Source organism: Triticum dicoccoides, chromosome 2A, assembly GCF_002162155.2.
Source record: "Triticum dicoccoides isolate Atlit2015 ecotype Zavitan chromosome 2A, WEW_v2.0, whole genome shotgun sequence".
In the NCBI taxonomy this organism is placed as follows: domain Eukaryota; kingdom Viridiplantae; phylum Streptophyta; class Magnoliopsida; order Poales; family Poaceae; genus Triticum; species Triticum dicoccoides.
Genome location: NC_041382.1, coordinates 306691302 through 306707085, shown reverse-complemented (window position 1 = coordinate 306707085; position 15784 = coordinate 306691302). Strand labels below are relative to the sequence as shown.

Genomic DNA, 15784 nt, shown 5'->3' with positions numbered 1-15784 from the left:
TGAATCAAGCAAGAGAAAGAAAGGGGAAGGAGAGGTTGTGTGCGCCGGGAGGGTTAAGGCATGGGCCAGCGTGCTCCTCTCTCTCTTTTTTCTAACCAGGCCCACAGGTCAGCAAAACATATGGCTGTACAGCAGGCACACCACACAAAACACATACCCCTATCATTCTTTTTCCTCTTGCTAGCACAGTAAAAATCGATGCGGTGGCTAGAGCTAGGATGCGCTATTTACGTGACACTTATTCTTTTGTCCTAGTGGTTGGGGTCCGCCATTGCGAGCCGCTTGAGAGAAAGCTATGTGTTCACACACGAACATGTCACCGTGTACCTCCAACACCGAGGGTGATGCACCACAGCTCACGTCGAAGGAGACCCGTTCAGAAGCGCGGTATGCAAGCAATCCGGCGGGCGCTTTTGAGCACCCGAAACCCCACGTGCCCAGGAGGGACCCCGTCTGGACGCACGGCGGCTATGGGTTGCCCTAGGTCGGTTCGCTCGCCCCTAGAGCCTCGAGGATCGCTGGCCTTCAATACAAAGAACGAACGAATAATGAAAGACAAAGAACAAGGGAGAGATGTAAAACTAGGGTAAAAGTAGATGGGTTTTGCGATTGTGTGTTGTTGTTCCATCGGCCGTCACCCCTTAGGTATATAAAGAGGCAGATTGACTTCTCATGCAAGGAAAGGTTTAGAATTCACGTTCAAAACCCTAGATGGGTCCAACTCGGAATCCAAACTTTCCAAAACTGTTCGGTTTACAACCTGGCTGCACCTTGCGGGTCATGTTTGAGGCAGTAAATAACCTCGGATGGAAACGTGCCCAAAAGCAATCTTGAACGTTTCAACGAGACGAACAACTTTCATGCCGAACGTTTTTTGATTAGAGGCCATCTTGAGGGGGTTTTCAGCCATTTTCCGAAGTCTGTGGCAGAAAATCCAAAATCTGGACAAACATCCCCGGAGGGTCCGGCCAACCTCGGAGATATCCAAAACCCGGATGATCATTCCCGAAGTGTCCGGCCATCTTGATGCATCCGCGCATTGTTGGCTCTAACTTTTGCATACGAACTCCGATTGCGATGTTTTATACCAAAATCAACCACCTCGACGAGACGCACAACTTTCATGTTGAAACTTTTTCCATTTGGGGCAACCTGAATTAGGTTTCAAGTCATTCTTTAATCTAGTGTCAACATGAGCATCTCTGAATTTGTCATAGGTTTGGCATCCGAGCTCCATTTTAGAACATCTTCATATCCATCTTGACCTTCTTGAAGAAAGCCATCCCATTATGACTTCCAATCATAAGTTTGAATCAATCTTGACATGGCTTTAAGCAACCTTTAAGATTGTGCCACTTTTGATCGTCAACACATGCCCCCCTGTTTTTCAGCAAAGTTAGCGTGCCGAAAAATAACTCGTACCATGTTTGTTCTAAGGATGATGCCAAGACTCCATCGGCCATTTATATGTGCTTAGGGCGATAAATCTATATCGGCCATGTTCATGCTTGGTGTGATAATTCTATATCGGCCATTGATTTTAACTTCTTATTTACATCATAGCTTGGAACCGATTACCACCAATCGGCTTTAAAGAGATGGGAATGAACCCGTTCCTTGTGGCACTAAGGAAATCAAACTCCGAGAGGTCACGCCCTGTTAAGCAAGTAACATCGGGATCCAATCCACCGATGCATCGGCCAAAGCAACACAAGCCGAATTATCCACGTGAATGACTTCTACCTCATCACCGTCCCAATGTATTAAGAATTGATGCATGGTAGATGGCACACATTGGTTAGCATGAACCCAATCACGGCCTAATATAATAGTATAGTTACCTTGCACCTCGACGATGAAGAATGTGGTGGCCAAAGTTTTTCTTCCCATGGTGAGTTCCATGCACATCACACCTTTGGCCTCTGTCTTTTCTTTACCCTCAAATCCATTAAGTACCATATTGGTCTTCATCAATGCATCATCATCTAACCCCAACTTTTTGAAGACCGAGTAGGGCATAAGATTACCACAACACCACCATCAACGAGCATCCTAGCAACCGACGATCCGTTAATATGACCTTTGAGGTACAATGGCTTCAAGTGTTTCACTTGTTCTTTTGGCTTCTCGAAAGATAGCGTTCATAGGACCAAAATCCAGCTGGGCCACATCCCCTTCTTCACCTATAGCATGAAACTCGGCAGGTAAGTAATACACCATGTTAATATCCATACCTTCCTGAACCGGTGTAGATTCGTAATCTACCATATCATCTTCATCTCCCAATGTGGATATTGGGCTTAAAGTTCCCTCAATTGAAAGGGATATTTCAGATGGTGTGGACGATGTAATAGGGGTTGCATCATCCTCTACTGGTGGTGAAGGTGTTGCTGCAGCTAATGTAGAAGCATCTATGTTTTGTTTTTGTTTAGGCCTCCACACTTGTTTTGTGGGTGCCATGGGCTGAATTTCACTTAACAATTCGTCCCTTTGCCTCTCCTCTTTGTGCTCTACCTTCTCGTGGTTCCTCATGCATCATAATCTCCTTTTCATGGTCTTGGTTAAACCGGGAAGACACCACTTAGGTTGAGTATATTTGGGATCCCTTGGTTTGGCCTTGTTTGTGCTCGCCTCGTGATCACTAACCATGGAACCCTGCTGAACAATAACAATATCACCATTAGAAGTAGCCAGATTACCAAGAACCGGCTTTTCGATCTCCTTTTGCTTGTCACATTCTAAAATTTCCGCATTAGATGACTTAACACGCCATACTTTTTCATTGGCCTTACTTGGAGAAATTTTTGTTGGCCGATTAGCACCATAGCTCAAACGGCCTTGTGTGGGATAATAAAGCCTCTCGTGAGCAGGCCTTCTAGGTGTTGCCCACCCCATATGGAAAGCATAAGGAGCCATTGGGGGTTGCCCCCATCCTCCACTGAAGTCTCTAATGTAATATGGCGCATAGGAGGGTTGTGACATCCATGGTGTTGGTGCCCATGACCCATATGGCTTTGCATAGCGTCGAAACTCTTGCTCCGGAGGCGATCTTGAACGCTTTGAATGTGATGGCCGATTGGAGCTAGAACCGGCCGCTTGACTTGCATATTTGGATAGCAACATATCAAAAGTTGGCTTAATTCGCTTGCGCTTAACTTCACTCTTTTCCCACTTGCCAACTTCTGAATTCTTGGGCTTGATAAATTTAACATGAGTATCTTCTTGTACTTGTGGTTGCCCCCCGAGTGAAGGATTTTTTATGGTGATCGTCAATACTTCTTTGTCATCGGGTTGCTTATCAAGCACAACCTCTCGTCCCAAGACTTTGTCGCCCTCCTTGCTATTCCCGGGTTTACCAATAACAACACTATCTTTATTAGCGGATTCGGCTATGTTAGGCCGAATTAACATTTTCTTCCCTTCCAAGTCTATGGTGTTTATCGGGAAGGGCTGCTTATCAACTTGCATCTCAGCAAAATTCAATCGTCCGTCATTAATGGCCGATTGTATCTGTCATCAAAAAACATTGTAATCGTTAGTAGCATGAGAAAATGAATTATGGTACTTGCAATAAGCACGCCGTTTCAGCTCATCAAACGGCGGTATGGTGTGTGATATTCTAAACATATTATCTTGCAAAAGAGCATACATTTTATCACACTTAGATATATCAAAAGTAAACTTTATCTCCTCATCACAATTCTTGTGAATCGGCTTAAGAGCATTGCATGTATAGGGTTTGGCCTTTGAGGACCAAACAAACTCAGTAGTATAAACATCAACCTCATCGTCCGAATTATCATCATTGTGTTCAACCATATGCATTCTAGGTCGATCGGTTGTAGACCAATGAATCTCTTTACTTCGATTCTCTTGAGCCAAAGCTTTTTGTAAGACTTGATTAATGCTCAAAAACTCATAACTTTCTAGCCTCTCTTTAATGTGAGTTTTCAAACCATTAAGAACAAGATCTGCCAAGTCTCTCTTAGTTATCACTAAGCTATAACATCGGTTTTTTATATCTCTAAATCTCTTGACATAATCGGTGACCGATTCATCATGTTTTTGCCTAACCGATGTAAGATGTGACAACTTTAGCTCATTATCGCCGCTATAAAAGTGATCATGAAACTTTTGCTCTAATTGCGACCATAAGAGAATTGAGCCATGTGGTAAAGCAGCAGACCATGAAAATGCGGTGCTAGTTAAAGACAAGGGAAATAAATGCACTTTCAACTCTTCTATGGAACCTGCTTCACCCAACTGTGCTAGATATTGACTCACATGCTCCCAAGTTGTTTTCATACCCTCACCACTAAATTTAACAAAATCAGGAACCTTATAACCTTGAGGGTAAGAAATTGCATCGAAGTGTTCAGGATAAGGCTTTTGGTACACACGACTCTTCACATTTGGCTCGTTTCTGAAAGTTTCTAGAAACATCTTAAGCAAATCCTCCCTTAATTTAACTAAAATTGGATGTGAGGTAGATGAAGATGTTTGTGGCAATGACATAGAAGCAACCTTAGTACTAGCTATTGGTGCAACTTGTGGGATGGGCATTGAACCATATTTCGGCGGAAGACCAAACATGATTGCGCCTATGGGTGGTGTGACAAAGTGATTCGGCATTGACGCCGAATTGGACACACTCGTAATAGGATTAGGATATGTAGGTGCAGCCATAAGCTGGTTGGTTTGACTAGGGTAAAAATTCAACGGCATACTATATTGTTGTTGCATAGGAGGTGCTGATGAAATAGGTAAACTTGGGCTAGGATTTTCAGATATACCAACAGTACCACTAGATGACGGATGCATATTTTTCTTAGCATTGGTATTTGCCACAAAAGAATCATACGTCATCACATTACCCTTACTAACAAGACTTTCAATCACAGCCCCTTGCTCTGGAGAAAAAACTTTACTCACAGTGATTTCATCTTGTTCATCAATCGGAGGAGGGAAATTGACGTTTCCAACTGGAGTAATGTTACCTTGATGGTCCTTCTTCAAATTTGCAAGAAACGCCTCCAAATCCTGCTCCTCGCGCTTCTTCTTGAGCGCCTCAAAATCCTCCTCACGCTTTTTCCTGAGCGCTTTGTAGGCTTAGCGATGTTCATCCGATAGTTCATCAAGACCTGGCTTAATGATGTTATCAACGCTAACTTCTGAGGGCTTGGGGAGATTAGACATGGTTGATGATGATTCTTGATCTTTCGTCCACAGTGGAGTCGCCAAAAAGTGTGTTCACACATGAACCCATCCCCGTGTACCTCCAACGCCGAGGGTGATGCACCGCAGCTCACGTCAAAGGAGACCAGTCCGGAAGCGCGGTACGCAAGCAATCCGGTGGGCGCTTTTGAGCACCCGAAACCCCATGCGTCCGGGAGGGACCCCGTCTGGACGCACGGCGGCTATGGGTTGCCCTAGGTCGGTTCGCTCGCCCCTAGAGCCTCAAGGATCGCTGCCCTTCAATACGAAGAACGAACGAAGAATGTGAGAGAAAGAACAAGGGTGAGATGTAAAACTAGGGTAAAAAGTAGATGGTGTCGTGGATTTGTCACGGCAGATGTCCTAGTGTGAGGACTTAGTCGCGAGGCCGACGCATCTATGTGGTAGCTTGAGAGGGGTTGAGCGGGACGAGAGACGCGATGTTTTACCCTGGTTCGGCCCCTCACGGTGGAGGTAAAAGCTTATATCCTGCTTCATTGATATTGATGATGATGATCACGGTTACAAGTGTGCTCTATCTCGAGAGCTATTGTCTAAACCTAACTTGTCCAACTTGTGGAACTTGTTAATCTTCCCTCTTTTGGGGAGCCCTGCCCCTCCTTATATATGTTGAAGGGGCGGGTTACATGTGGAGTCCTATTAGGATTAGGACTAGTCTATCTTCTAATACAAACCGGATACAAGTCCAGGTCTTGACTCCTTGTAAGGGAAATACACCTTTTCTCTTAAACCGGCCCACCATTAGCATAAACTGGCCTTCTGGGCCTTGGGCCTTGTAACCGCCAAGTTAGGGCGGGTCGCCAATGAATCGCCAAGTGTCAGCCGGGTCTCAAGTAAACGGCCAAGTCCGGCCAGGTTATACTTCCGGCCTGTTTACGCTGCGGGGTATATCTCCGACATTAGCCCCCAGTTTAGCTTGTATCCATGGTAAACTGATCCTGTAAACAAACACAAGAACAACTTTGACAAGTTGTACTCCAGGTTAAAAATTCTTGTAAACCGGCACCTGATCATCCTTAAATCCTTGTTATTTCCTCCTTCTAGAAAATCCGAGTCAATAGACCAACTTCATAATCAATTTGCTTGCAGAAGATATTTTGTAAATAAAGAATCCATTCGAATCGGCCTTCAATGCTCTGATTTAACAAAAATATTGATCTTCAAATATTCAACTGATATTCAGCCGGCTTGAAGATGTAGAACTTGCCGGTTTATGATTACCACCATTGTTGGGTTATAAAAACTGATAATTCCGGGTCATGATTGTTGCCAACGCCGGTTCACAACGCTGGTTCATGATTATTGATGACGCCGGGTTGCAGCCACAGGGTCATAATGATTGGTGACGCCGGGTCAATCTGGTTTGCTCAAACAAAGAATTTGAAAATATTTCTTCGATAATAATATAATACCTGTAGTCCCCAAGTCTTGAGCAGAACAAAGTGATGGCTTAAGACTTGCTTCAATATAAATACTATCAATTTTGAAGAAATCCATGTTGTTCATCCTAGTCACTAGTAAAAACTGAATACTCCATATTATGTAGCCCCCAAGTACCAGGTTGTCATGCTTGCAGCAACCTGGGACTTGTAATTGCTTATAAAAACTTCAATCACTGTATCCCCCAAGGGCCGGGTCATTATGCAATAATGAGCAGGGACTTTGTAAATATAATCATGTAGACTTGAGCAGTGATGTGTAGCCCCCAAGGGCCGGCTTAGTAAGATAATACTAAACCGGTACTTGATATATACTTCAATGAAAATAACATCTTATAATGTAGCTTCCATCGTAGGGCTTGAACCCACGTCCACAAGGTTAAGAGCTTTGTGTTTTACCAACTGAGCAGTGGACCCTTGAATATAACGAATTAAGACTTTTGTACCTTGAATCATTGATAGGAGCAATTGTTAGCCCCCAAGGGCCGGCTCATTATATTGTGATGAGTCGGGTCTTCAATAAGGCCAAAAAATGACTTTGCATTAGCCCCCAAGTGTCATGGTGCATGCTTGCAGCGACATGAGACTTTCATGTAATCTCAATTTGAATAATGTAGCCCCCAAGTGCCGGGTTGTAAGCCTGCAGCGACTCGGGACTATTCCTTCCATTGTAGAATAAATCATATCCTTTGATAAAATAATAGCCATTGCGTTAAAGCGACTTTGAAAACTCAATAATACCGGTTATTAATAACCATAAAAATCTAGCCATGTTGGCTATTCAAGATAATATAATCCGGTATGAAAACCTTATTCATTCAATATCATAATGAAAATTCAGCCAAGTTTGGCTATTTGAATAATATAACCCAATGATTTATAAGCGCGTGATTCCAATGGCGCAATCCAAATATATATATACTGGCGACTTATAGTCCAAAGCCAGGCCGGTTTAACAAATTTGTTTCTGCATACAACAAGTTTTAAAGTGTCCTGGCGGTTTACCGCCGGACGGGTCATAATGCCCAACATATAACCTGGGTTTATAACCAAGGCTGCACTTAAGAATAATCAAATATGAAATATATCATACCTGTGACATTGAATCACATTGTTGGTTTTACCAACTTTTTGTAGGAAAGGTGATAACCCAAATCTTGAGTACTGATAACTCCTTCCATATTGTGCCGGTTTATGATAAAACCGTACCGGGTTGTGATAAACACCGGATTATCCATATTCGATGCTGGCGACTTGTAGTCGAAACCAGGCCAGGTTAATAATCTCCGGATTGTAACTTGTACTGACAACTTATAGTTGATAGCCTAACCGGGTTGATAAACACCGGGTCAAAAACATCACAAATCTTATGAAAAGAAAAACTTAGCAAAAGGCAAATAAAAACCGTTGTAGTCGAGGCTTTTCACGGGCTGCCAGGCCCCAAATTTGAGGCTTTTCATGGGCTGCCAGGCCACTGAGTTAAACCATTTTTGCAAAGCCTTTTAAGATGGTCCTCAATCCTTAACCAATAATCGTTTTAACTTGACAAGTTCAGGGTCTGTATTTTAGAGTAACTTGTCAAAGTTCGAAGGGTCATACCAGGTTTACCTGGGCGGAGTAACTTACTTAAAGAGGGAGGTTAACCCGGGGTTTTAGGTATATACACCAGGCTTCCAAGCCATGGCTTGATAGCCCATTACAAGTGTAGATTCTAAGTTCATTACGATAGCAAAGAATCCCCAAGTAACGTTTTGAGCTGTGCTCAGTGGGTGCCTATGTTTGAATTGTTGTTTCACGACACTCTCTTTGGCCCCGGATTGATTTGGCTTTGAGCCGATCAAGAGGTGTGACTATGGTTCGGATACGACCAAGCCCCCAAGTGATGTTGTGGCATTGCACCGATCAAGAGGTGTAGCTATGGTTCGGATATGACCAAGCCCCCAAGTGATGTTATATAAACCTTTGATAAGCTGAATCAAGGGGTAAACCGGACGCTGCTTTATGAAATAGAAGCCCCCATGTGATTAATAATATGATAAGCCAATAAGGCGGGATACCCATGTTTGAACCGCGCATCATGGCAGCAGGTTCTCTTCGGCAACTTATAACTTTTTGCAGGAGACAAATTCTTCTTGAACCGGGATTTTGAACCGGATATTGAGAGCTTCAAAGCTTTGTGGGAGACATCTTTCCCTTGAAATGGATTTTAAACCGGAATCTTCATTTTCAGCCGGAAATTTTCTGACGGCCTTTAAACTCGAACTTGCGAGAAGTTAATTCCTTTTTGAACCGGACAGTGTTAAACCGGATTTGAGCGCTCCAGAGCTTTGTGGGAGAATATATTCCCCTTGAACCGGATTGTAAATCGGATATTAAGAGCTTCAATGAGACTGACTTTCCTTGAGCCGGATTTTAAACCGGAGTCATTTCTGATGACACGGAACTTCTTCATTGAGCCGGGATTTTGTAACTGTCATATACTTCCTAAACCGGAAATTTTCTGACGGCCTTTAAATTTTCATCAATATAACAGTAGCCTCCGGCACCAGGTTATCTTCCCCCCAATGACCCGGGGTCTTAAATCTCATGATATTTGCTTAGTCATGTCATCGTAGCCCCCGAGTCTCAAGGCGACTTGAGGAGTTGGCTTGAGATTCTTCATAATTAACCATGATATAGACCGGTTTGAATCCTGCATGGGACAACTTGCAAACCAGAGTAATTGCTCTTTTAAACAGAGCAATATATAGTATATAAAAATATGCTGGATGGATTTCACCTGATGCGTCAGTTCAGCAATTATCACCGCGGAGTTGATGATCACCATGGTGAAACTGAAATCAATCACGGCCGAGTCGGCCGCGGGTGCTGACAGATTTTTCGGCCGCGGCGTTTTAAACCGGTGTGGACGGGAGAGTCGGCCACGGCATTGTAAACCGGTGCGGTCGCGAGAGACGGCCACGGCGTTGTAAGTCGGTGCGGTCACGAGAGACGGCCACGACGTTGTAAGTTGGTGCGGTCGCGAGAGACGGCCACGGTGTTGTAAACCGGTGCGGGAGTTCGTTAAGTAACGACGACCACCTGTGCCAAAAGATGTTGGCGTGCCTCCATCTCCGCAGTATAATATCACTTTTTGTCATAAATAATTGCCCTGCATAAATAATATTGCAGACCAAGGCAAAGATAAACTTGTTCTTTGACAAAAACAACATGTACTAATAAATCAAAGTTGAATGGATATCACCTGATTATTTTGTATTCTGCATTGGAGGCAATTTATAGATGACAACAGTACTAGTAGTTGATTTTTGAGATGGGACGGCTGGTCATATCAACGCCTCGCGTTTCTAACCACTGTACTGGTACTCTGTTACTGATGAAGCTGAACACCTACTTGGGTCTGCGCCGTGCCTGCCGCGGCCTGCCCCACTTGGTGTGACCTCACACATTGAAAACAATATCAGATGTTTCTGGACTCTGTACTCTTCCCTTGATTCCCCAAACACCTGTGTAAACATGTGAAAACCTGGCATTTATCTCAAGCATTGAGCTATTCTGGAATAACTGATCATGATTCTTTAGCAACCCAACTGAGCGCAGGCTCAAGGTTTCTCGCTTGCATCGCTTCAAGTATTCATACATCTGGATTAAAAAACTTCTCTAGGAGTTTGAGATATCTGCTCAAGGAAATATTCAATTTCTTTTCTCATTCTTCAAGTTGGATCAATAGCACCTTTTTTGTTTGACTTGGCCTTTAGTCCTAAACTGTCAATCTTCAGTGTCATGCCCCCAACTGAGCTGCACGGTTTTTGTACGTCGCGGCCAATCATGGCGAAATGGACGACTCGTGGCGCGGCTGAAGGGGAGGCTCAGGCGAGCCTACGGCCACAGCGGCAGAGGCGAGGCGGCTCGAGGCCAATGGGTCGTAGCTTCAACAGCAGAGGCGGCCGGCGGTTTGCACAGCGACTTGGAGGCCACAACAATGAGGCTGCTCGGCCGGGGCGGCTGAGAAAGAGGGGCTCGTAGACGGCAACCCGCGGAGGACCACGGCGGCGGAGGGCCAGCGATGGCAGAAAACCGCGACAGAGGAGGTCGGATGTGGCGGAGTCCGTGGTGCGCGAGCCTGCGCCCGCCACAGGTTCTGGTGGCTTGATGTGGGGGCTGCAGGCGTCGGCCGGTCGAAGCAAGGCCGGAGAGGCAGATGAAAACCATGGCAGTATAAGCGGCGGCGATTTGTAGGTACGGTGAAGACAATTTGGAGACGGAGCGAGGCGACTCGGTCTCGGCGGATTGGTTCAAACTCAAAGTCGCGACGGCAGAAACGAGCAGCGGAGGCAAGGTCGCACCCGCGGGAACGGGCGGCTCATCCGCAACGATAGAGGTAATTCGGCGGCGAGGCCGTGGCCACAACGGCGTCGGGGCCGCTTGAGGATGCTCGGAGCGACGACAAGCAAGCGCGCAGAGGCAATCGTCGACTCGAGAAGAAAGCCAAGTTCGTACTCATGTCCAAGTCCTTCTCCGGTTCGTGGTGGGTTTGACCAGCTTGCTCAATCATTGCACACATGCAACAAGAGACAAAAGATCTAATCTTGTAGTTCAGCCTTGATCCCCACGTGTAGAGTAGTAGTATTATACTCCTGTTGGCTTGATAGGAAACGACGGGCTGTGAAATCTTGCAATGTGACGGGAGCGGACTGGGATCAGGTGACATGCGCTACGGTCACATGCACGGTGACATACGGCCCAAATTCAAATTTAAACATTGCGAAAAAAATCTGAAAAAACCATGCATGTTCACAGCACATACTAAGATAACCCCTAAAAATTTCAGATCAAAATTCAAAACATACATCGAGAAACGAAAAAGAGAAACTCAGATGTGAATAGTCTACAGAGAACTCTTTTTCGTTTCTCGATGTATATTTCGAATTTTGATCTGAAATTTTTAAGGGTTATCTTAATATGTGCTGTGAACATGTATAATTTTTTTCAGATTTTTTCGCAATGTTTAAATTTGAATTTGGACCGCATATCACCGTGCATGTCACTGTAGCGCATGTCACCTGATCCTAGTCCGGCGGGAGCAGTAGCCGCACCGGTCAATTGAAAATCGAGTAATCGCCGGTGGCTCTCCCGAGACTCGAAGCCTATGTCTGGAGGCAAGGAGTAGGGGAAACTTAATGGATCCGGGTTAGATTTGTCCGCATACACACACCAGATTAACTCCTTCGATCTCGGACCTGGCGTAGATGCAGCTTCGACCGATCTCGTCGAGTCTGGCAGTTCAAACGATGGAACCTTAACCTCTTGATCTCAAAACCTCGAACTGTGAACTCAATTTTAATCATGATTCTGATCACCAAAACAGCTTTTCTTCATCCGACCAATCGCGAGGTTCTCGATCCCTAAAGAAGATCCCTCCAAGACTCAACACCATCGTGCGCAGGCCCCACGGTGGGCGCCAATTGTCGTGAATTTGTCACGGCAGATGTCCTAGTGTGAGGACTTAGTCGTGAGGCCAACGCATCTATGTGGTAGCTTGAGAGGGGTTGAGCGGGACGAGAGACGCGATGTTTTACCCACGTTCGGCCCCTCACGGTGGATGTAAAAGCCTACATCCTGCTTCATTGATATTGATGATGATGATCACGGTTACAAGTGTGCTCTATCTCGAGAGCTATTGTCTAAACCTAACAACTGTCGTGGATTTGTCACGGCAGATGTCCTAGTGTGAGGACTTAGTCGCGAGGCCAACACATCTATGTGGTAGCTTGAGAGAGGTTGAGCGGGACGAGAGACGCGATGTTTTACCCAGGTTCGGCCCCTCACGGTGGAGATAAAAGCCTACATCCTGCTTCATTAATATTGATGATGATGATCACGATTACAAGTGTGCTCTATCTCGAGAGCTATTGTCTAAACCTAACTTATCCAACTTGTGGAACTTGTTAATCTTCCCTCTTTTGGGGAGCCCTGCCCCTCCTTATATATGTTGAAGGGGCGGGTTACATGTGGAGTCCTATTAGGATTAGGACTAGTCTATCTTCTAATACAACCCGTATACAAGTCTAGGTCTTGACTCCTTGTAAGGGAAATACACCTTTTCTCTTAAACCGGCCCACCATTAGCATAAACCGGCCTTCTGGACCTTGGGCCTTGTAACTGCCAAGTTAGGGCGGGTCGCCAATGAATCGCCAAGTGTCAGCCGGGTCTCAAGTAGACCGCCATGTCCGGCCGGGTTATACTTCCGGCCGGTTTACGCTGCGGGGTATATCTCCGACAGATGGGTTTTGCGATTGTGTGTTGTTGTTCAATCGACCGTCACCCCTTAGGTATATAAGAGGCGGATGGACTTCCCGTGCAAGGAAAGGTTTAGAATTCACGTTCAAAACCCTAGATAGGTCCAACTCGGAATCCAAACTTTCCAAAACTGTTCGGTTTACAACCTGGCTGCACCTTGCGGGTCATGTTTGAGGCAGTAAATAACCTCGGATAGAAACGTGCCCAAAAGCAATCTTGACCATTTCAACGAGACGAACAACTTTTATGTTGAACGTTTTTTGATCAGAGGCTATCTTGAGAGCGTTTGCGGCCGTTTTCTGAAGTCTGCGGCAGAAAAATCGAAAATCCGGACAAACATCCCCGGAGGGTCCGGCCAACCTCGGAGAAATCCAAAACCCGGATGATCATTCCCGGAGTGTCCTGCCATCCATATGCATTCACGCATTTTCGGCTCTAACTTTTGCATACGAACTTCGATTGAGATATGTTTTATACCAAAATCAACCGCTTCTACGAGACACACAACTTTCATGTTGAAACTTTTTCCATTTGAGACAATCTTAATTGGGTTTCAAGTCATTTTTTAATATAGTGTCAACATGAGCATCTCTGAACCTGTCATAAGTTTGGCATCCGAGCTCCGTTTTAAACCATCTTCATATCCATCCTGACCTTCTCGAAGAAAGCCATCCCATGGTGACTCCCAATTATAAGTTTGAATCAATCTTGACATGGCTTTAAGCAACCTTTAAGATTGTGCCACTTTTGATCGTCAACACTATGCGTGTCTCACTATTATGTCAAAAATTTCTCGCATAACGTGAACATCACAACTATCTTAAAAGGATAAACAAAAAGCCTAAAAAAACTTTTCTTTCAAAAAGAATTTCTTATCATTTAAAAAAAAATTCTTACGGTGACCAACTAACATGCGCCACATGGCGTAACTGGTTTGCCACCATTCTAGAGGGATTTAATATGACTGGCCGGTGTAGATGCTTTGTTCTGGCTGAAGCCCGGTGTGTGTGGCCTCCATCATCTCAGTTCTCAGTTCTCACATCCAAACTCAACACCTCTTGTCGCCACGCAACACAGCCAAAGATGAGCCACAGAACCATCGTCTCCTCCTCACCGCTTCCAACCCCTTACCGCAAAGATTCAATTCGCAGAGGAACCAAGAGCCCAAAGCTCCCAGCTAGCTAGCTGAAATGGCTCTCGCCCACCAGATCACCAACCAGCCGCTCCTCTCCTCCCCGCCGTGCCTCGCAAGAACCAACGGTAGCAATGCGCGGACGGCGAGGACGGCGTTTCTTGGCCACAGCTGCTGCCTGAAGCTTCGGGATACGGCGATGAGATGCGTCGTCGTCCGCGCGTCTTCGTCAGCGCAGGCGGAGCCCAAGTCCGGAGGTGGGGACGGGGATGGAGGCCAGGAGCCGTACGAGGAGTACGAAGTGGAGATCCTGAAGCCGTACGGGCTCAAGTTCGCCAAGGGCCGCGACGGCGGCACCTACATCGAGGCCATCTTCCCCGGCTCATCCGCCGAGCAGACCGGCAAGTTCACCGTCGGCGACAAGGTTATTGCCACCAGGTCAGTCCGCTCAGATGATCCTCTCACACCAGCCAACCCACAGCAATTTCAGAATGACCGCCAGATCAAGATTTCTTCCGTGTTGCTAACTGATGGCAAATTCTCAGCGCCGTCTTTGGAGAGGAAATCTGGCCGGCGGCAGGGTACGGCCAGACCATGTACTGCATCCGCCAGAGAGTTGGCCCTCTCTACATGAAGATGCAGAAGAAATTTGGTAAGAACAGTTAGTACTTACCTGCTTCATTGTGAGTCTTGACATGACAGATATGATTGTGAATTCATCAATTCGGAATTTGAGTTATACCATTAACTGAGTCCAGGGAAATGGGATGGTGCTGCTGAGCTCTCTGACAAGGAGGTCATCAGGGCTGAAAGGAACACCGGAAATGTCAGCACTAAACTCAGAGAGATTCAGGTAAGTATAGGATCATGCTTTAGTCTATTTTTCTTTCTGCTCCTAGAGTTCTGTAGATTGCTCATGCTTGTGGTGCGCGTTTCGACCTGGAACGTTGGATGCAGATGCAAAATTACCAGAAGAAGATGGAGCAGGAGATCCAAAGAGAAGATGACCTTCGCATGGGGCTAAAGCTGTACAAGTCGGTGATACATACTGTATGATGCAATGAGATTGCTTCAATTTGAAAACTCTGCTGACTTGTTCCGAGAAAAAAAAACTTTCAGGGATGGAAAATACGAGGACGCGTTGGAGAAGTTCGAGTCGGTGCTGGGGTCAAAACCAGAGATTGATGAAGCTTCCGTAGCCAGCTACAATGTCGCTTGCTGTTATTCGAAGCTCGACCGGGTTCGCCTCCTACTTGTTTCAATATCAAGAGCAAAACTGCAGGTCTGCCGCTCAATACACACATATGGATGTTCGTTTGTGCAGATACAAGCTGGCCTTTCTGCACTTGAAGAAGCGATGAAGGCAGGCTATGAAGACTTCAAGGTAACTAGACACTATCCGCTTTACAAGAGTAAATGGGTCTAGGGTTCATAGTAAGTGACACTTTATCTTACTTGATTTCCTGAAGAGGATTCGCACCGACCCGGATTTAGCAAACTTGAGGAACTCGGAGGAGTTCGCCACCCTACTAAACAAGTACGATGAATCATTTATCAACGAGAACGCCATCAATGCTATCAAATCCATATTTGGATTCGGTAAGAAGTGATGACCTCCTATCGATTGCACACATCTACTTGGTCTTGCAGTTTGCACACTTGGCCATACCGCCCAGCC

General features: G+C 45.6%; 1 protein-coding gene across 2 annotated transcripts in view; it reads left to right on the top strand.

Annotated features, from left to right (window-relative positions):
- The first annotated feature begins 14027 nt into the window (after positions 1-14027).
- LOC119354443 (protein MET1, chloroplastic-like) overlaps positions 14028-15784 on the top strand; it is a 6069-nt gene continuing 4312 nt past the window's right edge. The window contains exons 1-7 of one of the 2 annotated variants that reach the window (XM_037621172.1): positions 14165-14544; positions 14652-14758; positions 14865-14959; positions 15064-15140; positions 15226-15346; positions 15431-15490; positions 15576-15778. In XM_037621172.1, coding sequence (XP_037477069.1) covers positions 14165-14544; positions 14652-14758; positions 14865-14959; positions 15064-15140; positions 15226-15346; positions 15431-15490; positions 15576-15716 — 981 coding nt within the window. In that variant the 3' untranslated portion in view covers positions 15717-15778. Of the gene's footprint in view, positions 14545-14651; positions 14759-14864; positions 14960-15063; positions 15141-15225; positions 15347-15430; positions 15491-15575; positions 15779-15784 lie in introns of those variants that run through there. The other variant, XM_037621171.1, reaches the window with a different exon arrangement.